At 36.7% G+C, this 27,135-nt stretch overlaps 1 protein-coding gene across 2 annotated transcripts; it reads left to right on the top strand.

Moving 5' to 3' along the window:
* The first annotated feature begins 636 nt into the window (after positions 1-636).
* CDC16 (cell division cycle 16) lies at positions 637-24,562 on the top strand. Of its 2 annotated transcripts, none has more exons than XM_086770046.1 (18): positions 637-782; positions 2,890-2,944; positions 3,871-3,968; positions 4,483-4,521; positions 5,299-5,439; positions 7,355-7,514; positions 8,143-8,237; positions 8,887-9,020; positions 10,739-10,818; positions 12,412-12,461; positions 13,153-13,226; positions 15,491-15,616; positions 16,367-16,519; positions 17,135-17,198; positions 18,378-18,439; positions 20,597-20,732; positions 21,345-21,435; positions 22,586-24,562. In XM_086770046.1, exons 1-18 carry the CDS (start codon positions 735-737, stop codon positions 22,843-22,845), a joined length of 1,866 nt encoding a protein of 621 aa, XP_086626172.1. In that variant the 5' UTR covers positions 637-734; the 3' UTR covers positions 22,846-24,562. The 2 variants fall into 2 exon arrangements, with proteins under 2 accessions (XP_086626172.1, XP_086626163.1); XM_086770037.1 differs by having other exon boundaries at positions 22,580-24,562.
* The last annotated feature ends 2,573 nt before the right edge of the window (positions 24,563-27,135 follow it).

Genomic DNA, 27,135 nt, shown 5'->3' with positions numbered 1-27,135 from the left:
CACGCTGTAACTTTGACACAGGTTTTCCCTCTCCGTCAGAGCACACAGATGATTCCTCTTCTTGTACCAGGCCTACCCACTCCAAGATGTATCAGCCAGCACCTGAATTATTTCAAGTCAAGCATTTTAATGGTTCACGTTATCTGTTTTTCAGTAGTAAAAGCTGAAATTTTTCAGTGATGTCCTAGTGGATAATGATTCCCTAATCTGTGTGATACCAAAAATGACTGGACAGTGAAGGACTTGCAGGAAACCCCCTGGCACACCATCTGCCATGGCTGCAAAGCCTTGAGGAAATATTTTCACCTCAAGGCTGCAGTAGCCAAACAGGCGGCCTTAGGGCAACGGCTCTACAGAGAGACCCTCACAGAGACAAACCTCCGCCTCAAAACTTTGGATGAAACCCTCAGAATAAATTTATTAGGGGATGAGGTTGGACTGTGAAGAAAAGTCTCTGCCTAAATTTATCTGGGGAGGAGGCCAGCGGCTCGCGCGGTGGGGTTTTCCCTCCCTCGGCGGCCCCCAGCGCTCCCGGAACTATGCGCTCGGGCCGCTGTTTCCGGGAGGGAGGGAAGGAAGGGAGGGAGGACGGGGTGGGGGGCGGGTTTGAGCGCGGCACGGCCGGGCTGGGGCGCCTCGCCGGGCGGGCGGCGGAGAGGCCAGCGCTGCCGGCGCGGCGGGCTCGGCGCCTGGGCCGCCTCCTCTTCGCTTCACCCCCTCAACAGCGCGGGAGGATGAACCTGGAGCGGCTGAGGAAGCGGGTGCGGCAGTACATCGACCAGGTGAGGCGTGGGGGACAAGCGGCCGTTGGTGCGGGGTGGGGTTTGCTGGGGAAGGGGCGGCGGGCCCGCTGGCTTTCCCCGGGGAAGGGCCCCTCCCGGCCCGGCTCGGTGCCAGCTTCAATAGCAGAGGAGAAGGGGGTTAATTCTGAAATAATGCCCTGTTTCCCTTCGAAGGGGAGGGAGTGGGGATGGGAGAGAAGTGCGGAGGGCCGGGAGAGCCGCCTGTGCGGCCCCCGCTGGGAGCTGGGGCGTGTGGCCTCCCAGCAGCGTGAAGGGGTGGGGGGTCGTGGTTTCTTCCTCGCTGGGAGCGGTGGGGCTGCTGTGTAGGCCAAGGCGTGTTTGCAGGATTCCTCCTTCACAGATTGTGCCATGCTTCCCTGGTGATTATAGATGCCCATCGTACTCACCTGTGGCGCTGCAGACTGCTATTAGAAAGGCAGGCTTGATTTCATTTGTTGATGGATTCAGTAATTTTATTGCTGCAGGGCAAACAAAACAACAACAACAAAAACCACAACGGGAAAAAATGCATTAGTAAGTTAGATTAAGTATAGCATGAATCCACACTGCTCTATTTCTGGTTGGAAGCCTTTGGTACTGGCATGGCTACTGCGACAAACTCATCCCTTCAGTGAGCACAAACGTTTCTGTGTGTGGCCAGAAAATCTGACAGAAAGCTTGATTGTGGACCAAAGTTAATTTGGTGGATTTTGTTGTTTTGGTTTGCTGTACTCATGTGAGTTAAACTGGTGCACCAAGCTGCTTTGCCACACAGCTATAGAGACACTTGTGCTGTTCTGAGGAAGGGGCATCAGGAGGAACATGGCACTGCTTCTTTGTGTGGTACAGTCAACTTATAGTGCTGTAAAACTGCTCAACAGAAGTTATATAGTGCCCTGTAGGCCTGGATTATGCCTTTCTTTTGTGATGTAGAATTATTTAAACCTTAGTTCTTCTAGACAGCTGTTACATATGTAGGGTTTTAGGTTGGGTTTGTTGTTAGGTTTTTTTTTTTTTGCTGGTGTTTTCTTTTTTCATGGGAGTAGGGATTGAAACCAAACTATTCTCTTGGTAAATTTGCTGGGTGTTTTTAATCCTCATCAAGTAGGGAATGTGGAACACAGGATAGAAGAGACTACTTAGGTCATGGAGTGTAGTGCTTTGTGATGACTAGAGTACCCTCAGTCTGTGTTTTGGAAAAGTCTGCCAAACCTCTGCTCCTAAAGTATAAAACAGTCTCTAAGATTGTAACTGAACTCCACACCTATAATGTTGTGGGCAAGAGCAAAAGTCATCAGGGCTTTTCTAGTATTGTAATGGCAGGATAGCTGTTAAAATGTCCAGCAGATCTTGAGAAGCATATTATTCCTGATAGCATGGAGAAGGATAAAAAGGAACAACAATAGCCTCTGCTGATCTTCTTGGAGAATAATCTCAGCCAATTCTGTGACGTTTTGCATAGCACCTCAAATGTGATGGCAACCTTAGCTGAGTTGATGGGGTGTACCTGCAGACTCTGCTTCTGTCAGATCTCTAGTTTACATCAGTCTTCTCAATTTCACTCGCTTCTCCTGAGCTGCAGACTTAAGGGTGAAACTGTGTCTCGAAGGATAAGGGAAAATTCACGCAGGGACTATGGTTTGTGTGAGATTATCTCCACCTTTACTGGAGAATGAAAATTTCTTAATCAGAGACGATGCTGCTGAAGGTTTCTGAAGTAATTTATACGTCCTTTGTTGTATAGTATTCTTTTTCTTCTAGAATGTAGCATTTATTTTAACTCGAAGGATGGAATTCTGACTACTTTTTCAGTGATAGCAAATCAACTGATGACCTGTTGCCATACTTACGTAGCATATGCCTTTTCATCAGATACGTGCATTTTATTGAAAATAAACAACCCCACATCAAATTGCTTTTTGATATCTTTTAGAAGTTACAGTACTGGCTCTTTTAAACTGTTTTTTGAACTTATGAAGATCTCAAATGTGAATCGCCATTAAAGACAACATGCATCAGATATTAAATGTGAATTATGTACAATGTATTTCAAAATAATCCAGGAAAGTAACTCTAAATACTAATTATTTCTATCATACTTTTACAGCAGCAGTATCAAAGTGCCCTGTTTTGGGCAGACAAAGTAGCTTCATTGTCTCATGGTAAGTAGTTACTTTTTACGTTGCTTTCCATTAACTTCTTTCTGATAGCGTTCTGTTTTGATTTTGTTGGGGTTTTTTAAGCTATGGGGCTAAATGTTGAATATAAGTGCTTCTCTGTCATCTTTGAAATGTCATTTTTCCAAATAGAGGAGGGCCAATCTACCTTCCTTGTTGAACTTTGTGTTAAAATTAATGTTTGGACAAATCTTAAGTTTTGCCTACCTTAAGAGACCAAAAAAAAAAAAAAAAAAGAAAGAAAAAAAAAAAAAAAGACCTATGAGAGACAGCAGTGGTTTCCTACAGGATTCACTGTTGCTCTGGGTGACAAGTAGAATGCAGGCTTACAGAGCTACCAGCGTTCATGCTGCTAACCTACGTCTGCCTACAGCCATGGTCCATTTACACTTAAGTTTATTTTAGGAGCTTGATCCCACAAAAGCTTTGGTTGCCTATAAAGTACGAGAGTACTAATCTGTGCTTCTGCAATTGTAACTTCAAGCTGCAGGAGTCTAATACTTTCACTGTTGTTAGGTGCCCACTGATCTTTTTTGAGAGATACAATTCTGGGTTGTTTTTTTTTCTGCCTTATGGCCAAAGGCAGGGTAACCTACAACTGTGACCTTTTTTAGATCTTTTCACTGTTGTCTCCCTCTCATGACAAACCTCTAGTATGACATTTTTTCATATTCGCTGATGTCTTTAAAATGAAAAAATAATCAGATTTTAACTTTAATCTCTCACTGGCAGGTATTATAAGTTGTTTATACATACATATAAATATATATATAAAGAGAACTTTGTAACTCAATAGGATGCTAGAGTAGGGGACAAATACTCTTCTAGTGAAGCAAAAGTCAATATTCTGTATGAAAGTGTTTAAAGATATATTATAAATTAATGGTTTATTATTTGCTCTTTTATTTTAGAGGAACCACAAGATATCTACTGGTTGGCCCAATGTCTTTACCTAACAGCTCAATATCATAGGGCAGCACATGCCCTTCGATCGCGTAAGTTGGATAAGGTAAGTCAATTTAGTCAAAGACTTTCTGCTGTTATTCCCCTTTTAAACCTCTGCTGCTCCACAGTGACTTCTTCACCATCAGAGGATAAGGTTTATGGGAAAAGTAGTTAAACTACATCATGCATATTTTCTTATCTGAACCAAGTATAGCGCTGTGTTCAGTTGGCCAGATTGAAACTCTTGTCCTCAGATAAGGTCACAGAAGAGAGAAGGGGTCCAAGGATGTAACTGCAGTAGTTATGGGAAGGCGTAGTGTCACTTCAGATGCAGCTATTTAAATTGTCCTTCCGCTCTGCTAATGAGTGGTAAAGGCAAGAGTGAAGCAAGTGCCCTTTGAGAGTTTAATAGTTGGGGAAGCGTTACAGACATAGTCATTTTGGTCAGGAGAGATTTTTGGAGGTGAATAGGATGAAGAAGCCATACAACTGAAAAAGGAGAGAGCAAAGTGGAGACTAGCAGTGTAAGTAAACGTGCTCTCTCTTTATAACTAATATGTGTGAAACTTCCCTTTCAGTTATATGAAGCATGTCGCTATCTTGCAGCTAGATGTCATGTGAGTACACTTTTTAACCTCTATTGGAAACAAACCAAGCTAAATAAAAGATGCATCTTGGGAAGATTAGGTCCTAACAGGCAATGTAGATCTCTGTGTTCATCGGAATAACAGGTTTAAATTTTGTGACAGTTGATATAATTCTTTAATATTCAGTATGGTTGCTGGAGTATCCATTGCGGTACTATTCTGAAAGAAATCCAACCAATCTTTTTTTCCCACGAGAGAAAATTCTCCTTTGATATCTTATGAGAAAAGAATATGAACCATTTTTGTCTCATGTCTTCATGTTTACATTTTTAATTGGTTGGTTGTAATCTGACCAGATGAGGTGTGATTTATGGTTGTATAAATATAGTTAGCAGCTTTATACTTTTCTAAAATGTAGTGCTTTCACAGGAGAACTGAATAAATTGGTAAATTAAATCTAGAAATTTAAAATAGAATAATGTGCAACATGATTGTATTTTATTAAAGCTTGTATGAACTATTTTTAGAAGCTTATTTGCTTCTGTGATTGCATAATGCTGAATAATAAATTTTTCTGCAGGTGTTAATTTTACAATTTTTTGCGTATTATAGTTGACTAGTAAAATAGTCGACTGCAATAACAAAATGACGTATGTCCAAATAAGAATATGCATGCATGAAAAACCTGCTGATAAACACTGGTTGTTACAATCTGTGCCTTTGAAATGTGACACTGTGTTTATTGGTGCTTTATGTACAGATGTTTCAAATCCCAACCTTGTTTTTTACATGCACATGTTTGGTTAGTATGCTGCAAAAGAACATCAGCAGGCCCTGGATATTCTTGATATGGAAGAGCCAATCAACAAAAGACTTTTTGAAAAATACTTGAAGGATGAAAGTGGATTGAAAGACTCTACCACAGACTGGGAGATGTCACAATCCTCTGTAAGTGACATCTTTTAAACAAATATTTTTATAACTGAAGAAAAAAATATGTGAAGCCGAAAGTTATTTTTACAGCCGTATGAATCTGAAGCTGTGTTTAAGCTTTCTTTTTTGTGTAACATAATTTTCAAAAATGCTGATTTGTTTCCCTTTCAGTCAGAAGTCATGTGTCAGCTTGCCTGAATGAAAATAACTTGGTTTGCAAACATGAAGAGTGCTTTTCAGCAACTTCCCATAAATTATTTGCAGATACTTTATGGGAACTTCATGATCTAGCATTAGTTTTTTGGAGTCTTTTAGCAGCATGCTGCAGTTTCAGTCTTGATAATGTAAACTAACATTACTTCCGGCTGGGCTGCAGATTCTGAGATAACAAAGCAAGTTTTCTCCTCCAGATATTTTTAATGAGATACTTAGTTAATCACTCAGATGTTGTTCTCAGTGGGACTTTTGTTGATCACACTTGAAAATTATGAGATGTGAAGTTGAAATTTTTGAAGCTCAGTGAAGAAATTCTGTATAGGCACACAGTTAAAAGAGATCGGTACCACGTGTAGGCTGAAGAGTCTGTGAAGAGTCTTCACTTTCAGAGTTATCAAATGAAGTTTATTAACTGAAACTACAGTGAAGGTGATTGACAGATGGCATTTTCCCTGCAACACTGAAGTAGCAAAATGGGTTAAATCATTGATGTCAACTTATTTCAAATGCTGGCATTAGTGGGCTTAAGGGAGAAGTGAATTAGGCTGAGTTACTATGGTGCACCTTATGGGAATGTTTAAGGTACCACTGCAAACAAAGGAAGGAGTCCTCAGCTTTGGCTGTTCATTCTTGATCCTTGTTTCATGGTACTCTTGGTCCAGGTGTTTGGGTGGCCGATTACTGATCTAAATTGGGAAACTGTTTTGACTGAAAAATAACCCAGTCAAAACACTTAACTTCCATCAGTGCTTAACTTCACAAATGCTTGTAATTAGTTAATAAATGCAAGGATAGGTTTGGTTTGCCAAGGGAGAGAACTACTGAAGTGGGTACTGCTATGAGAAATTTTAAATCAAACTCCTCTCTAGGAATGTAGCTTTTTCAAACTTAATTTGATTAGTTTGCACAGCCCCTAGTTCCAGAATAAGGGTGACTGGCCTCTGAGCTGATAACAGTATCCCTGCTTTAGCAGCCCCCTGGGGTTTATCAGTTGTTAATGCAGCCGTACTGTTTCTAGTGTGCAGACTCCCAAGGGAGTTGGTGTGGTTACTCTGATGGCATAGGTGCGTAACGTGTAAGCTTTCTCCAAGTAACTTGCTGACACTTCTGTGGCCTTCTGACTGAATTGAGCACCCGTCTAGGGAGTTTTGGAAGAACACATGAGTTATTAGACATCTTAGTACAACTTTAACTGTGGTGATAATGATCTTTCACTACTTTTATTTCTGAAACATCTGTGTTTTGGGTTGAAAAGGATATTTTTTTCTGGTCAAAGTAGTTGAGTCAGTAGATTTGGCCTTTTTCATCTCTACTGTGGTCGTTCCTGTCTTGCATGAGATACATGGTTTAATAGTCAAGAAAAGTGAATCACCTTTCAAAGTGACAATTTCCTTATCTTGAATATAAGTCGAATTTAGTATAAATAGGTTACACCTCAATATCAGAGAGCTAGAAGTCAGAAGTAGAAAAGATAACACTCTGTCCTCCTTCTTCTTATTTCAAGTGTGTTCATTTGGTGGTAGATAACCTGTCAGAGCATTAATTTGTCTTTTTAAGCTAGTAGAGACTATTTTATTTAAAGACAGCACTAGAAAACCAGGTTCTATCATACATAAATGCTTTTTACTTTTCAGGGAGCCCATTTGATTTATGCTCAAAACCAAATTGCAAACATTGATTCAGTCTTTGACCTCCAGCCCTGCTTTTCCACCAGATCAAGAGCTCTATATGCCTTTTGCGAGGGAAGATCTATGATGCTTTGGATAACAGAACCTTAGCAACATACAGCTACAAAGAGGCCTTGAAGCTTGATGTTTACTGCTTTGAAGCATTTGATCTTTTAACATCGCACCACATGCTGACGGCACAAGAAGGTTTGGATAGCAGTATTTCTCAAAGACAAGTAAAATTTAGCTGCTTTCTCAATATGCCTTTTTCCTGGATAAAATTAAAGCAATACTACAAGTAACAGACTTCAAAATGTTAAGAATAGAAAATGTCTGAAATCAGTGAAAATTATGATCCACTCAAATTTACCTTTGAACATTATTTTTCAGTCTTGCAGTACTAAGAATTAAAAGAAACAAAATAACCCTTCCTGTTAGCTCAGGAAGCTCCCACGCTCTCCAGCCTCAACAATGTTTTTCCTGTGTTCTCAACTTCAGACTTTGAATCCATGAAACCCTGCTGGTGTTTGTTTAGTCATAGTAGGCATTGGTTAATGTAGCATTCTGAGCGATAAAATTTGACACGTAGAGTAAATAATAATAGTGGTGTGTTATGTCATCTTTATTAAATTTTATGTAAAGATGTAAAAGGAAAAGCTAAGAATTCAATAATTTATTTCCATAATTAATAGTATTATCTGTCTTAGTGTATTTGTACTGTTACCTTCCTTGTAGTTTTGGGTTGAGCATCATAAAATTCTTTAAGTTCTTAAAATGTTGGATCTTGCTATTTTTTCTGTAATATGACTGCTTCTTTTTTTTTTAATTTACATAGAAAAAGAACTTCTCGAATCTCTACCTCTTAGTAGACAGTGTACAGAAGAAGAACAAGAATTGCTTCACTTTTTATTTGAGAATAAGTTGAAAAAGGTAAACCCCAAAATGACTAAAAATGTGGGAAATAGATTGAAAGTCTTGACTTCAGGTCTAAATTTTCTTGGATTCCATTTATTCTGAGCATTGGCATAAATAAGGGCTGTGTAGTTTTGTTATTTTAGAATTTATGATGCAATGGATATCACTTTATGGGGGTAATAAAACAGTTTTGTATAAACTTATTTTCTGGTGTGGTGACAACTTGAAATTCTAATTTATTTATTTTTATTTTTTAGCTGTATTTCTTGAGAAACTTCTAGGTAGGGACAAAGAACATTAGTGATGTAGGCAAAATGTCAGCGACCTGAAAATACCAGGATATAGCATTATTATTCCAGACTGGTTTTCCCAAGATAATGTGAAAGCACTGAAAGCCAACTATATGTTGCTTAATATTAATTTCTACAGCCTACACTCAAGATAGTGACACTGGCAAACATCTTTCATGTCCAAATGAGTTTTTAATTACATTATAAGAACGATTTTACCAGATACGTGTTTTATGGACTTTCAGTTTAAAACTAAGAATTTTAAGAAGCTTAATGGTTCTTAAGTATTCTTTTAGAACTACAAATATTAATACTTATACCATCTGATATTAGATCGGTTGGTTTTTTTACATGTTGTTTCTTTTGTCTTTCAGTATAATAAACCCAGTGAAACACTGATTCCTGAATCGGTAGATGGTCTTCAGGAAAACCTGGATGTGGTAGTATCCTTAGCTGAAAGACATTATTATAACTGTGATTTCAAAATGTGCTACAAGCTTACTTCGGTGTAAGTATACAAGCAACTTTGAAGGTTTTTTCTCATATGGTGAAGTATGATAATTATGTTTGGACTTACAGCAAATATCATTGTTCAATGGATTGACACATAACAATTTGATACAAAGTTTCAGGTATTTAAAATATGTAATTTGTGTCTGGCAAGACACATTATTTTTATGATATGTAGCAGAAGTAACCACAGCAAAATTCCAGTTAATCAGCACTGTGCTGCACTTCCCTTCATCCATCCTCTTCCTTACTTGGATACCTTCAGTTCTGTGTGTTCTCTACCTACTTCTTGTTTGGCCTGCAGAACAGACAGACTTGGATCAGTTGGTTAGTTAGGAAGTATGATTTCTCAGGCTAATTAAAAGTTATTAAAATTTTCACGTGTCAAGTATTGTATCTCAGTTGTTACGTAGCCCAGGCATACACAGCTGCTTGGTTGTCAGATGGGTCGGAACAACAACGTGGATTGCTTCTCAGCTACTGTAAATCTTGAATACATGGTTGTGGAGCTATTAGTCTGCTGACAACAACCTTTTTAAGGAAACTGTTTTTGTGTATGTAATGCGTAGTCTCAGAATATTAGTAGTATAAAATAGAAGAGGTTCTGTTGTTTTGGTTTTTTTTTTGTTTTTTTTTTTTAATAGCTGAAGCAAGCCATCACTATATAGAATATCCCATGGAGCCCACTACAGGCAAGATTTTGGGGAAGGCTGCAGATAATGTAGATGGTTAGGGTGAATTTAAACATCTGAGTAAAATCAAGATCATGTTGAAATACATTACTGCAATTAAGTCAATAAAATTTTACTGTTGCATCTTTGTTTCTAAAACTTAATTGCCACATCTTGTCTAGCAAAAAGTGGCAGAAATAAATGTCTGCTAAGGAGGAGACTATCACAGATGCTAGAGCTTGGAAATGAGAATTTTAGAAGTCCATATAACGTCAAAGTTTTAAACTCCCTTTCAGATAGCATTTAATACACTTGTTTGTGTTCTTTTATACTTTTTATTTGAAATACTTTGAACTATTTAAAGATGTCAACTAAACTTCTCGCTGTTTCAAGGTGTACTTCTCAGAGAAGGGAGTCATAATGTACTTCTGATTTAAGAGATTCTGTGAATAAATTTCAAGACATCTTTTTTTTTTTTTTTTTCCCTCTGCTTAGTTCACCAAATGCTTACAAAAAGGGCACATGCCTAGAAGCCATGCTCTGCATGCAGTCTGTTGTCTGTGTCTGTTTCTAAATGCCACAGGAGATAAAAATTTAAAACTAAGCTAAATATGTTTCCTAAGGTGTACTGCTTAGTGTTAAGCACAGAAAGTTGAGGAATATTGCTTGAAAGTTGCCATCAGATGTATGGAAAAGATGAACAGAAATGTTGTTGCTTGGTGTTTGCTGGTTAAATTTGAACTGACCCGCAAATGAATGTGCATTGTATTTTGGTTTTTTAATTGTATATTTAACTTGCCAGATATTTCTGTTATCCTCTTTTTTTAAGCTTAAATAATAGGGTGGTTTTTGTTTGTTTGTTTTTTTCTTCTGGTCTTAAGATAGCCCTCATTATGCTGTTAATAGCTACCTTCTAGTTACAAATAGTTTTCCATTGCCTAAAGTGGTAATTAACTGGAACATTACATACTATAAAAGCAGCTTGCTTATAACACATTAAAATTTTTGAAATGTGCATTGCAGATTATTTTTTATTTTTTTTTAGAGTGATGGAAAAAGATCCTTTCCATGCAAATTGTTTACCTGTGCATATAGGGACACTTGTGGAGCTTAATAAAGCAAATGGTAAGAAACACAATATTTAATATGAGTCAAAAGAAGATTGTAAAGTTTCAAATTTAAAAAAGAACTAAGGATGCCAAGAAACCCCCTTATATACTGTTTAAAAAACTACATATATCTTTTCCTCCTACCTGCAGTTTCAAGAAAACTGTTAATTGGAAAAGAAGGGAGTTTCGGAGCTGACAGGGGTGCAGGAGGGAAGTAGTTGTGCAAAGAGTTTTTATTCATTCATGATCATGAGCACCACCGTCTTCTAACCACTAGGCTATGTAGCCAGAAAGTTAGTGAACTACACTGCTTCACTTGTGTTGTTTGATTTCTGTTTTGATGTGATAATTCCTAGATACTCCAGTTGTCCTTTTTCTGCTCAACAATAAAATATATTTAAACTAAAAGGAACTCTTCAGCAGCGTAGGTCCTTAGCTGTATGTGCTTATTCCATATTAGAAAAAAAAAATCTAGACTCTCCTTGCATTTGCTGTTGTGAAGGCCTCTTTTTATTTCAAACAAGTTAATAATCGTGCAGCACCTTTCTTAGAATTACAAGAGTAGCTTGCAGCTGGGATGGCTTTTTCTCATTTCAGACTGCATATAAACATCCAAATCAAGTGAGGAGCTTGAATGTCTTTAAAAGCAATTGGAAAGTACAATAAGGAGCTTATATGATTTGCAGTCTCTCAAAGAACGGTGCATTGTATGTACGCAAACATGTCATTAGGTGTACTAGTACTTCTCAATGTTTAGTAAATGTACTTTTCAGTTTCTTTACAGTTAACTACATCTGAAAATGTGGCCAGTACTCTTATTTTTCTTCTAAGTCTGCCTTGAGAAGCATTTTGCAAATAAGTTGATATTTTGTAAGCCAGTTTTCATAGGTGATTTTTCTGAAGCCAAGAATTGATGCAAAGTATGCCAGCACAAACTCATCAATTTAAGAGCACTGTACTCTGAAGAAATAGAAATTTTATGTACCATAATGCTATTTCTTTTGACACTGCATAGACAATAGAATTGTTATCCTGTATCTGATTACTTCTGATGTTATTTGAAAGTCTGTAATAAGTTATTCTAATAAGTAGAATGAATATTTTTATTAGAAAAGTAATCACTTAGATTTTTTCCAAATAATACAATCATTTATTTGCTTTTGTCCTATTTTCACCATATTAATGCACATTGACCTAGCCAATATGTTACACCTTTTAGATGTAGGAAGTTCAATAGTGTTTTACCTTGACAAGATACATTCAAGTGTAATAACCCAGGCATTTATTTAAATGTTTGTTAATGATATAAGTTGTTAGTTGTTGCAGAATTCTTAAGGGGTGGGATGTATAGCTGCTTATTTATGTGCTGTGAAGACTTACGGGTTGGGTTGTTTTTTTTTTTTTTTTTTTTTTAGTTAACTGCAAAACTTGAATTTATTTTGAGACAGTTTGAAGTGTTACCACTAAATAGATAGTAACATTTTTGTTCACTTGTGCATTAATAATGTTAGATGTTCTGGATATTTTGTATGGAAAGCTAAAGGACTTGAAACATTTTAATGTTTTAGCACATTTTAATTTTCTTTTCCTGCTTCTTCCCACTGTGTAGAGCTTTTCTATCTTTCTCACAAACTGGTGGACTTGTACCCAAATAATCCTGTAAGTTGTTCTAAGCCTTCATTCCCAGATAGTTTTTTCTAGCTGAAAGCACTTAAAAGTTGTAACATAACAGTCGGTTTGAGCAACAGAATTCAAAATCTGTTTCTGGATAGAGCTAGTAAAAATGGTTTGCTCCTTTTATTTTCTGTGCATTGTAATTTTATTATACCAAGGTTCCTTTTTTAAAACCAAGTACCTGTAAAATATATTAAATGTGAGGTATTCTATGTGAGGTATTCACTTTGAATAATAATTTAAAACAAATGCTACAGTAATAAATATATGTGCCTCTCTGAGCAGCTCTTTCCAATGTTTGATAACCTTCATATTGAAAATTATTGTCCTCTTAGTCTGAATTTCCCATGTTGCAACTTGTACCCATTGCCTCCCATGCTATCACTGCACCTCTGAGAAGAGTCTGGCTCTGTCTTCTGTATTCCCTACCATGAGATAATTGAAGACAGCAATAAGCTTTCCACTCAGCTGTCTCTTCCTGAGGCTGAACAGACCCTGTTAGTGATGTCCACGTCAGCAGTTCTAGCTTGTCTGTAACATTAAATAATTTGAAGAGCTGACTGTGATTTCAGTGAAAATGTGCCTAACTTTTCTAATTGAATTCTGTTCCTCTGTTTTGCATCGCCTATGGTGATGTTTCACTAAAATAATGTTCTATTTTGTTTTTAATGTGTAGGTGTCATGGTTTGCAGTAGGATGCTACTATCTCATGGTTGGCCACAAAAATGAACATGCCAGAAGATATCTCAGGTAATTTTTTTTTTCCCAGTTTTCCTTACTGAATCTGTTGCTCACTTGCTAAGGAAATATTTAATGTTCACAATTGTTTCTAAGCTCATAAAGTAAACAGAAGACTCCATAAGCTGATTTCTACTGAAATATTCCTTTTGTTGAGACTTTTTTTGGGTGTAGCAGTTTAGACCTCAACCATTTAGATACTTTTAAAATTAAATACAGACTTGCGCAGAATCTGTTTTGGCGGTCACCTTCCTTTATGGGCAGGTGTAGTCCCTGCATTTGGTCATGCTCAGCTAACTACAGCTAGGCAATCAAACCTCGGTTCTTAGCTTAAGGATACTCAGACGTTCTTCCAGGTTCAGGTTTCATATCTTAAGGGAAAGAGTTAGATAGAAAATTCTGGCATTTAGCTGTCTAGTTCTTTCTTAGCAAGCAGCCTTGGACCTTTTAGGTTGGTCAGTCAGTCCAGTGCTCTTTCCTGTAGGTCTTCTGTACATGTATTATGAGCACTGGGGAGCAGGACCTTGCTGTGAAGTAGGGCACTTGTTTTGGTGCTGTAAGCTTAAACTGAGAAGGCTTAAATCAACCTGCAAGGCTTTCATTTTTCTTTTCAAGACCTTTATAGACAATATATGTAAGGATGGGTTAGTCGTTTAGACTATTTAAATGCCTGGTTTTATGAGCAAAGTATTTAAATTCCTGACAAGTACTAGTGTGAAATTCTTCAAGAAACTGTCCTGAGTGACATAGGTGATTTTAGTGGTGCAATAAAGAACACCTTTATTAAGTCTGCAAGCATCCCTAGCCAGGAAGGGTCTGTAGATGTGTTAGGGGGGAAGAAAATCCCAACCAAACCCATCAGAATTCAGGGTCATTCTGCAGAGAGGTAAAAAGGTCTGGTAAAAGTGAAATAGTAAAAAGATGCCTAAATTTATTGGAGAAGAATGGTAGTGCACAACTACAAGGGTAAGGACAACTGTGGGCTAGACAGTAGTTTTTAGAAAAGGATCAGGAGGTACCATGGATAAAAACACAAGCTCCCATATCATTGTTTTGGAGTCACAGGACATCATGCTGGAGCATGCTGAACAGGGTAGAAGGCACAGCTGGGCAGTGCCTGGTAGCGTGGAAGGGAAGTATCATTCTGGCTGCTCCAGAAGGAGCTATCTGCCTCCTTCAGGTCTTGCAAAAGGGCTTTACCTCATCTTACCAGTTAGGAAAACAACTTTTGTGATAGAACATAATCCATCTTTTCTAACAATTAACAAAGCCGTATTGTAATGTGTCACTGTTGACAAGTCAACGTGTGTAGAGAACACGAGATGAATGTGAGACTTTTCAACTGAATTTGAAGGGATTGGAGCTGCCTAGGATGTAGGGTGCGAAAATGCAAATGTTTTGAATATGCAAAGTTTTGTCCCACAAGGCAGAACAAACTCTTCTCTTGAATCTGTGATGAGAAATAATGAGTTTAACTAGGACAAACAAAATTTTAATCTAAATGTTAGGAAAAAATGAAGTGTCTAAGGACAGTTAAGCAGTAAAATAGACTACTTGTGGAACATGCATGATCTATGTGTCAAAAACTTTTAAGAAAAGATTGGGCGTATCCATCATGCGCTGTTTGGTTATGAAAGATTGAGGAAATAACCTATGCAGCTGTCTAATGTTCCTGTCAAGTCCATCTTTCTGTAAAGACGTCAGGTTGCATTCTCGATGCTCAGGTTGAAATCTTCAGCTCAGGACTTGAGTGACATTTTCTACTCTTCTCTGATGCACAGCAACTGTCTGTGATGTGACAAATACCCTTGTCTTCATTAAGGCTGGGACAGTTACATGGCAAAATTTCAACACACAGTTCAACCCAAGTGTTCATTTGGTATTTTTGTATCCTGCTTGTGAAGCTTACATTTGCTAGAATATATTTATTTTGAAATCTATAGCTAGAATTTTGTAATGCATTGAGTCATTACTTATGTTTTCTGTATTTTGCCCAATTCACTTATTATATCATTGTTTATGTTCAGTAATATCAAATCATTCCTGCTGTCCATGAACAGCAACAGAAATAATATAATGAATTTTTGAAAATGGGTGATACTTCCAAGTACTAAATAGTTTGAACTTTTAAAATTAACTTTGTTTACCACTGGTCATTACAGAAGATTATCTTAATAGATACCTACCTATGTGGCATAGCATTGCTATGTAAGTAGTCATCTGAAGCAGATGAAATTTAATTTCAGATGTTTTTGCTTGTGCCTTCTTATTTCTAGCAAAGCTACTACACTTGAGAGAACCTATGGACCCGCGTGGATAGCGTATGGACATTCATTTGCAGTTGAGAGTGAGCATGACCAAGCAATGGCTGCATACTTCACAGCTGCACAGCTCATGAAAGGGTATGTAAAAAATTTAATATTCAGAAAAAAAGAAAATTAATCATAAATAGTGTAGAATGTTGACCTGTATCCCTTTAAACAGGAGGAATACATTTGCAACAATTATCTGGTAGAGAACAAAGGAGGAAAAAAATTATTCATCATCTGCATCTGACTGCATTATTTGTACTTGATTATTGTTGTGATTTTTTTTTTTTTTTTAAGTTCTAAAGTGAATATTTGTATTTAGGTAATCTGTGCTCTACCTGAAAGTTCTCTGATATTTGTGAATCATGCTTGTCATACCAGCTCATAAACTGGTGAATAGTAATATCTTGAACAGCTGTTTCATGCTGTGGAGGCTGTAAAATGAGTAGTGCATTAGTCATGTCATATTGCATCTAGAACTATTGTATTTGATTGTAGTTATTAGTAAATGTAATCCCTTTTACTTCTTCCATATTCCATTTCTAAATGAAATGTATGAAGGAAACAAGGAAAAAAAGCAAACCTCAGAACTAACTAAAACACTGAGGAAAATATGTGTAATTCCAGAGCAGGTTACAATTATACTTCAGATTCTTAATTTGTCAATAACTAACAAAGATGTCAAGTCTTTCAAACTGCCCTTTAGGTTCATAGTCCGTTTAAACTAACTTTTACTTGGATGTACATAAACATATGCAAACACAGTTGGCATTTCTTTATCGTTTGCGACACCATTCCTGATAAGTACATGTTTAGTTTTTTTGTGGGGTTTTTTTTTTTTAGGTGTCATTTGCCGATGCTCTATATTGGACTGGAATATGGTTTGACCAACAACTCAAAGTTAGCTGAAAGGTTTTTCAGCCAAGCTTTAAGCATTGCACCTGAAGATCCTTTTGTTATGCATGAAGTTGGAGTGGTTGCGTTTCAAAATGGAGAGTAAGCTTGCAAAACATGATTAAATACAGTCTTAAGCCCGGATTATTCTGAAGCGTAATGTGCCAATATATCTGCTAAAGTACTTACATTGAACTATAGTTTCTTTTCATTCTACTGTAGATGGTGTTTACCCTAAACCCTTGCTTTCAATGTTGTTCCTTTTTGTTTAAGTTTGAATGAGGAAAGAATGTAATGCTTGAGAAACATGCAGAGATCGATTATTACCTCGTGCATGTCTGTCATTGGGTAGTTGCATGCTTTGAAAAGGCATCTGTGTGCACACACAAATGCACACGTGCTGTAAAATTTTGGACAGGAAAATGTTTTGTCAGCTCAGGAGATTCCAAATATATTCTGAAAAAACTGAACAGATATGAGAAATGTTTAGTGAATATTCTTGGTTTGCTTCTGATTTTTTTTTTACCTTTGTCTTGTTAGCACTTAGAAGCACGTGTAAAATATACCTAAATGTAAATTACTGAGTTTTAAATCTAATTTCACTCATACAATGAAATAATGTCAAAGAACTACTCCTGGTAATACAGTTCTCTCATACTGTTAATGAAAACTCCTCACTAATTTACTCTTCTTTCCCTCCACTCACTCAATTCTTAGCTGGAAAACTGCAGAAAAGTGGTTTCTTGATGCACTGGAAAAAATCAAAGCTATTGGAAATGAGGTACTTCTCCTAATAACATCCATGATCATAAATTTGTAAAACTTTAGGAAAGTCTGTAACATCTTGTGACAAAATATGTTGTGCTTATTTTAAGACAGAAGCAGTACAATTTAAATTTGACCTTAGAACTTGGACTGTCTACTTGTAATTGAGTATGTGGGTTCATAGATGAGAATCATTGCACATTATTTTCAGTGCTACAGGAAAAGGCAAAAAGTATATTTCTGTATGAAATTAGAAGAAAATAAGTGTTCACTAGAGAGTGGAATCCAGGTCTCATTGTTAGTCTTGGATCTTAGTACACCAGTGGTTCTTGACCTGAGGGTGGAACTGGATGCACACGTGAAGATGGTTTCTGCCGCCTAAGTGTTAGCCATTTCTTGAATGACTTCCACTTTTGTTTGGACATAAGCCTGTAGCTATGGATTTGTTTTCTTTCTACCAGATAGAGGCACTGTGGGAATGAGTCCAGGGATGCCTAACTAGCTTCCTGAAAGTAATCAAAATAATCACTGGCAAAAAATTTGTCAGGAAAAGTGCTCATAGTTCAGGTGCATTTGTGAATCAAAAGTCAACCATTACAACTCTGATTCCTCAAATGCTGGAACACACAAATGAGTTTGTACCTACTGGTAGTACTGTCTGTCATCATCTTGTCTAAGGAAACACGTTGTACTAGAGTAACTTAAAAATGCCTTAATGAAAGCAGTACCACCTTGTGACAGGCTTCTTGTGAATCTTAAGATAGGTTTTCTCAATTTTTAACTTAAATTTGTTAAGGAGACACCACCTTATGCTACTATAATTGTTAACAAAGCATCTCCTATCAAGGTAATAAAATTTTCTTGTGTTCTAGATAATTTTGTCTGGAGCAATAAGCCTTCTATAAAGTGGAAAGCACTGAAAAAACTATAATCTTCATGTGGACAAGGCACACGTTTGCTAAAACAAACTGCATAGATACCAATTTATACACTCACCAAATGAAAAAATGAGTTATTGAATTAATATTTTTTAGCTTAAATATGTGTTTTGAAATAATTTAAAATGTTTGTGATATTTTTCTTGGTCATAAAAGAACTGCCTTGTTCATTTTTATGTTGGTTTTTTTTTAAGTAGACAAAATTCAGTTACAATCTGGGAAGCTACGGTTATTTGAATTGTTGCATTATTTTGCAGGTAACAGTTGATAAGTGGGAGCCTTTATTGAACAACTTGGGACATGTCTGCAGAAAACTCAAGTAAGCGGAAACTACTGGAGCTACATTTATCTGGAAAACTACACAAATGTAGTTTGTGTAGTTCTCTAGACCTATTCCCTTATAGATCAAGATTATGTACCATATGAGAGCCGTGCAAAAGCACTTTATAAGAACAAGATTCCCTAAATCAGCTTGTGAACATAAATACATTGATCGGCCCTTGTATCCACTTTACTACACGCAAGTTAAAGTACTTAATGTGAAAGCCTTTCCTTAACTATTGATTCATACGAGACAGAAATTTGGTTGTAGACTTTTAGATCCTTGTATGGGTCTGAATTCTAACTGGCTGCTCTCCCAGTCCTGACCTATTGGAATAGGTCCACTGATGTAATTAACATAAAGGTGGTTTTGTGCTGATAATTGCTTGGATAAGTGCTTACGGGTTCTGGGTTTTTTTTGTTTGTTTGGTTTTTTTTAATTGACATGAAATAGTCAGTGACATCAACACAGCAATAAAATATTACTTTATGGTTTTTGAGAACAGAACTATTTCGTATTTCATTTCATATTTCATTCTAGGAAGAGAAAAAGAAAGTGCAAACTACATATGCCAGCTTTAACAGTTTTAACATAGAGAAATGCTTTCTCATTAATTACTTTAATCTGATTTTAACCAGTGTTTTCTTTTGTTTAATCATTAACGTATCTTTTTTTTTTTTTTAGTGTCATGGTTTTAATTGTCCAATTGGTGTATACTCTAATTTTTGTTTCAAAGCTGCTAATGAGAATATGATTATGGTAGAGAGAAGTTGTACTTCTGCTTTGGCTTTGGCAGTAATTGCTTTGTGCTTGAATTGCCAATTAGTCTTCATTTTCATTATGAAATGCAGATGTATGATAGTTACCTCTTCTGCCAAGATCAAACAAAAGGCACTGCTTCTGGAATCTATTCATGAGTATAATTACAGGTTTTTTTCAAATACTTGTTTCAGTTGTAATTCCTTTTGTCTTTTTTTTTAAATTTCTACAATAAGTTAGTAACTGCTTACATCACACTTAGGACAACTTGCATTGTCCTATTTGTTCAGGTTCAGAAAGCCAGCCTAATAGTTTACAAGGATGTAGAAACACATCTTTCAAGAAATTTGAGTTGAGAATATACGTATGCTTTGACAACTTAAATAATTCTGTAATAACTAATTTAATAATGTTCGTAATACATGCTGTTGCTATTATGAAAAAATTTACTGGTTATATGTCTACTTACTAGCATCATGCGGTTGAAATTTGGAAGAAGCATATTAAAATACAGTGGTAGTTAATGGGACAGGTAAATACTGAGTGGAAATAAAATTCAAATCATGGGAAATTTTTGTGCAGCTAGCAAACAGTTGCATAATTTTTCTGCCTCAGTTGTTACTTAATGCCCTCTAACAAATGAATGTATTGCTGTTTGCATAATTTCATTATAACTACAGACATTAAAATTTCTTCTGAATAGACAATTGCTATCTTTATTTTTAACAACTTGGTACTAGGATGACAAATGTGACAATTTAATTTCTCAAAGTAATGTCATAATGTACATTTAATCATTGTTTTATAAAATAACAAATGCAATAAGCAGTCTAATGGATATTTTTTTAATGAAAGTGTGGCTGGTATTTGAAAGAAATTTTGGATATATGTAAATCTTTTCTGATAGAGACGGTAGCAAAATGTGAGTGACAAAAGTACCAGTGTATGTAGCACTTAAGGGTTGTGAAATTTCTGCGCAGAGAGCTTTTCTTACTTTGAACAGTAAGTGATTTAGTTGCATGTTGCTCCTTTGCTTCCCTGGGGAGGAAAATGAAAGCTAGAGGAAAAAAATCTAATGGTACAATGAGCAGCATTAAGCATCTAAAGCAATTTACCGCATCAGATCACTAAGATCATCTCCAAATGGGGCCTAGCTGTAGGCAGCTGTTGTGCTACATAAGGGGAACAATGATTTCTCAATTATGTTGAGGAAGAAAATTGTCAATATCCGTGAGTCTTTGGTGCATTCTACTATGTTCAGAGTACGAAGCAACAATTTTTAAGTTCTTGCAGGATTGTGTGCCACTGAGCTAAGGAAAATATCAATAGAATATTATAAAAACATCTTTCACCCTGAAGCTTAGTAATAGATCTTCTGCATTTAACTCTTAACAGGAAATATGAGGAAGCACTGGAATACCATCGCCAGGCTCTAGTACTGATTCCGCAGAATGCTTCTACTTACTCTGCCATTGGCTACATACACAGTCTAATGGGCAATTTTGAAAGCGCAATCGACTATTTTCATACGGTATGTAACTGGCTTAAATAAAAGTGCTGGTCACAGATTGTTATTTACTATTTCATTCTGGTTTGGTTTTGGAACAGAGAACCAGAATTTTATCCAGCCTCTAGATCACTGTTTATTTTATAATCTTAATTTGTTTTTTAAAAATCTTCCTAAGATTTCTATTTATTAGGTAAAAAATGGCCACTTTGTGAAACTTAGTACTTGGATCCTTTGTCATTATGAATTAAATTAATATTATAATCTGTCATACACGTTTTATGTACATAAACTTCTCGTGAAGTGATTTAAAGTACTTCCAAACTATGCTCTGAAGTAGAAATTTTACAGTAAATGCAACATATGTTATACTTCATGATTTGTGAATTATTCTTTGTATATGTATCCTTTTCTGATTTTTGTTTTCATGCTCTGTTCGCTTACTACTTCAGCTAGTTCATATCACAGTATTATTTTGGTTGTGCAGTGTTTTGCTTTATAGAGAAGACTATGCCCTGATAGCATTGTCCAGCAACAAAACAACAAACTTGGAACCATCGTGGACTTAAAAGTGTAAATGGTTTTATTTGCTACTGAATACTTTTTACTGTTTTGTTTTGTTTTTTTTTTTAATAGGCCCTTGGTCTTAGGAGGGATGACACATTTTCAGTCACGATGCTTGGGCATTGCATAGAAATGTACATTGGTGATTCTGAAGCCTACATTGGTAAGTCTTTCACTTTTGTGACTCTTGATTTAAGTCATTGAGTCCTTTGAGAGGAGTCTTATTCTTACATCAAGAAAGACTGCCATTACCTAGTTAACTTACAAAGTAAAGTATGTATGGGGTTTTTTTTTTTGTTGTTGTTGTTTGGTTGGTTTTTTTTAATGGCTAAATGAGTCAGAACTTATCAATAATTGTAGATGACTGCTGTTTTTTGTAAGCATCATGACAGTAAATTCTTACCAGTATAAAGAAAGGAAACACTTTGCCATTAGAGGTGGTGATGGTTTCTTTTATAGAAAATATTGATTTGTGGCAGCTTAGAAACCAAAGGGAATGGGGAAAAAAATAAAATAGAAATATGGAGTTAGAAAATGAGAGGACTTGATTTCAGTTAGTGCTGCTGTAGAGAGATAATGGCAAGGCATTTTCACCATGTCAAAACTCTGCTCTGTGGAGACAGTATAAATTCTTCTGTCTCCAAAAATAGAGCTTTACATATGGTAAAAAAAAAAAAAAAAAAGTGCTTAATAACAGTAACACATTGTATTGCCATAGTTTGAAATAGTCTATGGAAGCTTTCTGCCTGAAAAAGAAACTTTATAGCGACATATTTCTGCTTCATTGAACTTACTGATTTATCTGTAGTGAACACAGTTGATGTCGTGTCAAGCATATTAATGATGCTGAAGCCAGGAAAAGCCATCTGTGTGCTCTATTGCTTTTCCTGCAGATGTTTTATCACAATTGAAGCAGATATTTCTTGTCAATGTCGTCTTGCTCCTTATGTAGTCAGTTAACACATCTGGAAGAACCATGCGACTGCGTGATATGCATTAGTACAAACCATGCTGTATGTAACTTAACAAGAAAAGCCTCTTAGAGAATTGGGAAGGGAATTGGCGATTACTTCTAACAACAGACTTTTGAGTATGAGTTGTACTTCTTACACTGTGGGTTTTTTTTCAAAAAGGAGGCTGCTGGATTTTTTCAGAACAACTCTATTCAACTTCTGTCATTAATCAGTGACAGCTCCCTGTCGATCTGAAAGCAGAGAATCATAGTAGTTTCTGGATTATAGTTTCTTTGAGATACATTTTTGGGAGTGTTCATTTGGAATAAACTAATGGTTTGACTGTTTTCCTAGGAACAGAGATCAAAGACAAATTAAGATGTTATGACTTTGATGTACACACAATGAAGACATTAAAGAACATAATTTCACCTCCCTGGGATTTCAGAGAATTTGACATAGAAAGACAAACTCTGGATGAAAGTGGCATAGTAACATTAGAGACATCACATCAAAGGAAAAGTACAGATACTAGTCGCCCAGTGGAAGAAACATTTGAGATTGAAATGAATGAAAGTGATATGATGTTAGAAACATCAATGTCAGACCATAGTACGTGACCATAAACGCTGGTATAGAACTCATTTTGTCTAAGTGTAATATGTTTGTTTTAGCATTTTTGTTATGGTGTTATACTTCCAAGAATTTGCTATTTTTATATGAATTCAAATTACTGCTCTGTACTTAACACCGGAGAAATAATGCTTGCCTTAAGGATGATTAAAAAGTATACATGATGGACTCTTTCTACAAAATTAATCATACATGATGAAGTAAAAAAATAAATTCACTTTTTTTTAAAAAATTGTTTACTGATCCATGTGTCTGCCATCAGTAAGTCTGTGAAGGTTTAAAAATAGTACTTAACGTGGAACCGTTTACAAGTGTTGTTAAATTGACTAGCCAGTCTAATATAGTATTATTGTGGCTTCTGAGTTTTCATCCTGTCTGTGAGGAATGCTTTCATAGTAAATAGACCAAAAAAATCCATGAAGTTTTATACCTACTACTTTATAAATTATGTATTCCTTTAAGGAGCAATTTCAGTGGTTTCCCATCACTTGACTCTAAGTTGGCATACATTAAATTGATTACAAAGCACGTTACTTTGTTATACTTTTTCCTAGTTACTAATTTCAGTTCTTTATCATCCTATATTGTATTACTGAAAGATCATTGAAGAACTGGTTTTGGTAAGCTGACTAGACAACAAAACATGAATGGCATAAAAATTGGGATAAATTAGTCTTACCTGCCACTAGTGTTACAATAAAGTTGTAAGCCACAGTGTGCTACTGTAGGGACCACAGTCATTCTCTTTACACAGAGTTGTTTTGTCACTGCAAAGGATTAACTGCATAATACACATGCACGGTTTTTACAAGTCTCTAAAGTGTGGTACTTTTAAATGTCATTGATTCACTGAAAAATGAAGTAAAGCATATGCCTCTGAAACAGAGGCAGCGATTTGTCCATCCACTAAAAAGGACAGGTCTGTTTACCTTCTTAGCATGAATATTGAACGTATTTTGTGTGAATTTTTCCCTTCCCTTCTCACCTGTTCCACGTATGTCACTGTGTGGGGCTTAAAATTAAAAACAATGCTACAAGCTGTACTAATATTTTCTTCTGTGACTTCCAGCTAAGTTTTGGCATATGATGTTTAGAATCTATTTCCTGAAATTTAGCAGGCCAGACTTTAGTGTAAAGTACTTCGGAACTCAAGAGCTAGCAATTTTTCTGTAGACAAAGATTTTTCATTAAATAAAAAAAGGATTTTTGTTTTCGTTAGCAAAATAAAATCATTAGTCTAAAATGTAATTTATACACTGTATCTCAGTACATTTGTGTTTAATATTTAAACATGTATTTTCAATTATACTTTTAGCATAAAATGTAAATGTTTGATTACTGTGATATAATTTTCATCCACTTTACTGAGGCAAGGGATAAAAAAACCTGACATATATGTGGGATGAATGAAATATTTCCTATAGTCTATTTTGGTACTTTATGTAAATTAGAGGAGACAAGGGATGAATCCAAGTACCTGTATTGAAACCTTGCTGTCAGTTTTGCTTTCCAGCAGTCCATCTTTCTTGATTAATGGCCCTTTTAACTTTAAGACAGACAATGTTTACTTTTAATTTTGCCAATGAATGGATATCAAAGGACGGACTGATACTGTAAACTTTTGAGTGATTTTTTTTTTTAGTTATTATTTTGTATAGTTTTGCATAAACTGGAAAATATAAACTACTGCTACTCATCCCACTACATTTGTCTCATGGCTTATTGAGCTTTCAGTGGCCAGGGTGTGAATCCTAAGGCATATACGGCTAGTAGAGACCACTCCTTGGAAGAAAACGCGGGGCGGGAAGGCCTTCATTTACTCAAAGACTCTCAATAGCCAATCTGAGATAACCGCTACTGAATCAAAATGCTTATTTTCCTCCTTCTATTTTTTTTCCCCTTATTTGCTTGTTGTGCTGCTCGGACAGACTTTTTTGCTGTGACTGATTTGTATCTTCATTCTTTGTCTGTTTTCCTGACAGAGCTCTCATGAATCCCCATGTGGATCAGGGAGACTTCATCGCATCAATGTAGGCCACGTACATAGTTTGAATCCACCATACTGGCTGTTTTTCACATCTCTGTGCGTTACTGAACACGCCTGCACTTTAAATTTTAAGGGTATTGAGGAAAAGCTAGGGGAGGAGCTTCTGTTTTAACAGTAATTGCACATGCTGTCACTGTTGAAATGTGGTTGGTCCAGGGGATCCCCTTGCTTTCCTATGCACACCAACACAGCATTGTAGAGAAGTCTGGTTCTGTCCCAGTGACAGCAGGAATTGTTCCGTGTCTCCACAGAGGGAGTTACGGATGCCCAAGTTACCATACCATAGGGACTGGAGTATGTCTGCAGTGCAGGATTCAATACCACTCCCATATTTTCTCAGACATTACAAAGTAAGGTGAACAAAAATGTTTTGCTTCCTAGTTCTAAAGCACTTCACCCGAAGTTGCACGTTCTCTTAAAAACATGGGCTGAGCCATGAGTCTGGAGTGGAAAAGCCTCTATCCAAGCAGAGTGTGGGAAAAATGAATCATTCGGGAAGTGTACGCATCTCCTGGCATCTTGGGTCTCTTTCTTTCAATGGCTGGCTAAAAAGTTCATACAGAGGGCTTTCTTTTCTTTTGGTGTCTGGTAGTTTGTGTGGTTCAGGTGACTTCTTACATTTGAGGTAAACTCCAGATTTTTCCTGGGCACACTAGAAGACTCTGGCCAGTTAAGGCTATAAGGAGTGTGTCTCAACAGTTACTGTTTTAGGCAAATCTCATCCTTTAAAGGATCTTTTCATAGTTATTTTTACATCTGTGTTTACATATCCTGAATGACTGTAACCAACAAGACCATCTCATGGATAAAGAGACACCAAAGGCTTGTTGCTGCACGCAGAGCAGCCAGAAGCCTGTTGCCCATAGATTCTCAAATGTCTGAACTCCTCTTTCTCTATAACAATATGTTGTTGTTGTTGTTGTTTTGTTTTTTTTTTTTTTAATCCAGCATAGGTAAATGTTACTAGTTTTCTAGTAAGACATTGTGGCAATTTCTACATGGAAGTAGGCAAAAAAAGTCTTCTAGAAAATCAGGCCTTTTGTCTAATTTATGTATGTAACGTGTATGTAATGCATGAATATAAGCCTCAGATTGTTTCCTTTTTTCAATGTTACTACTGTTTTCATTGACAAAATACTTTAAAAGATTGATAAAAGTTAGTATGTCTTCCTGCACTTTCCAGTTATAATCTGATGGTATGTTGGCTCTGATGACAATACTGCTTTATAGTGTTCCTGCCCTGCCTGTAGGGATCTGCTTCGCCCTGTACTGCTTCCTCAGTTGTGGCAATACAAATGTTTGTGTGGTCATTTTGTGAATCAAATCAGGGAACTGGCCCAGCATTTCAAAATCTTTTATCTATCTGATCAGTTCTCAGGATCAAAGACAGCAAACTGCTGCTCTGTTAGTGTCATCAGTGGGGCAGAGTGGTAGGAGTGGAAAGAAACAGATGGAAGAGCAAGAACGGGCGTTGTTTTAAAGGCACCATATCGTGACACTGCGCCTTGGCAGGTATCTGCTGGATGTTTTTCAGCTGGCTGCTGCTGGCCTTCATTTATTGGCATTAAAAGTTACCTAGAAAGAAACGTATGCAAAGTGTTCTAGATTCTGAATGTTTTTTTCCTGGGCGTCAGAGGAATTCTTGATATGACTTGGCTTGGCTCCCAGCCCTTTAGGCAGCTACAATTAGGTTACAGCTTGTTCATGATGTGTGTCTCTCAAACAGGACTTTAGGGTAAGTTTCTCTCTCCTCATTTATCTTCTGTTCAATGTTTTGATGTGCTCTTGTTCTGTCCAAATCCTTGTCTTTGTACCAGCAGCTCCTGCTGTGGCCTTGTCCTCTGCACTTCCCACTACCTGACCGGCTCCAGTCCTGCTCTTGCCTGGACTCTACTTCCTAGATAGCGCTTGGTGCCTTTCTGGGTTATTCTGACATTCTGATTTTCACCCTGGCTCTAGTTAAATTGAGTATTGTCCTTGTCCTCATGAGGTCTTTCCAAATTTCGGCCTGACTTGACCTCAGGATCCTGACTCCTGCTTCAAGTCATTGCCTCAGCTGGCTCTGGCTATTGGGTACAAGGGTCCAGGACTCTGTCAGGTTAAGTAGCTTATCAACATTTCCCCAAAAGAGACATCCTCACTCTGTCACGTAACCTCATCTCTCTCTTGCAAGGATCAATCTTGTCCCAGAGTGGGGTGACCTGTCTGTTGCCTTAAAGGTTTTCAGAAT

Source organism: Chlamydotis macqueenii, chromosome 1, assembly GCF_036417535.1.
Source record: "Chlamydotis macqueenii isolate bChlMac1 chromosome 1, bChlMac1.mat, whole genome shotgun sequence".
NCBI classification, from domain to species: Eukaryota; Metazoa; Chordata; class Aves; order Otidiformes; family Otididae; genus Chlamydotis; species Chlamydotis macqueenii.
This window is presented reverse-complemented; position numbering and strand designations above follow the sequence as displayed.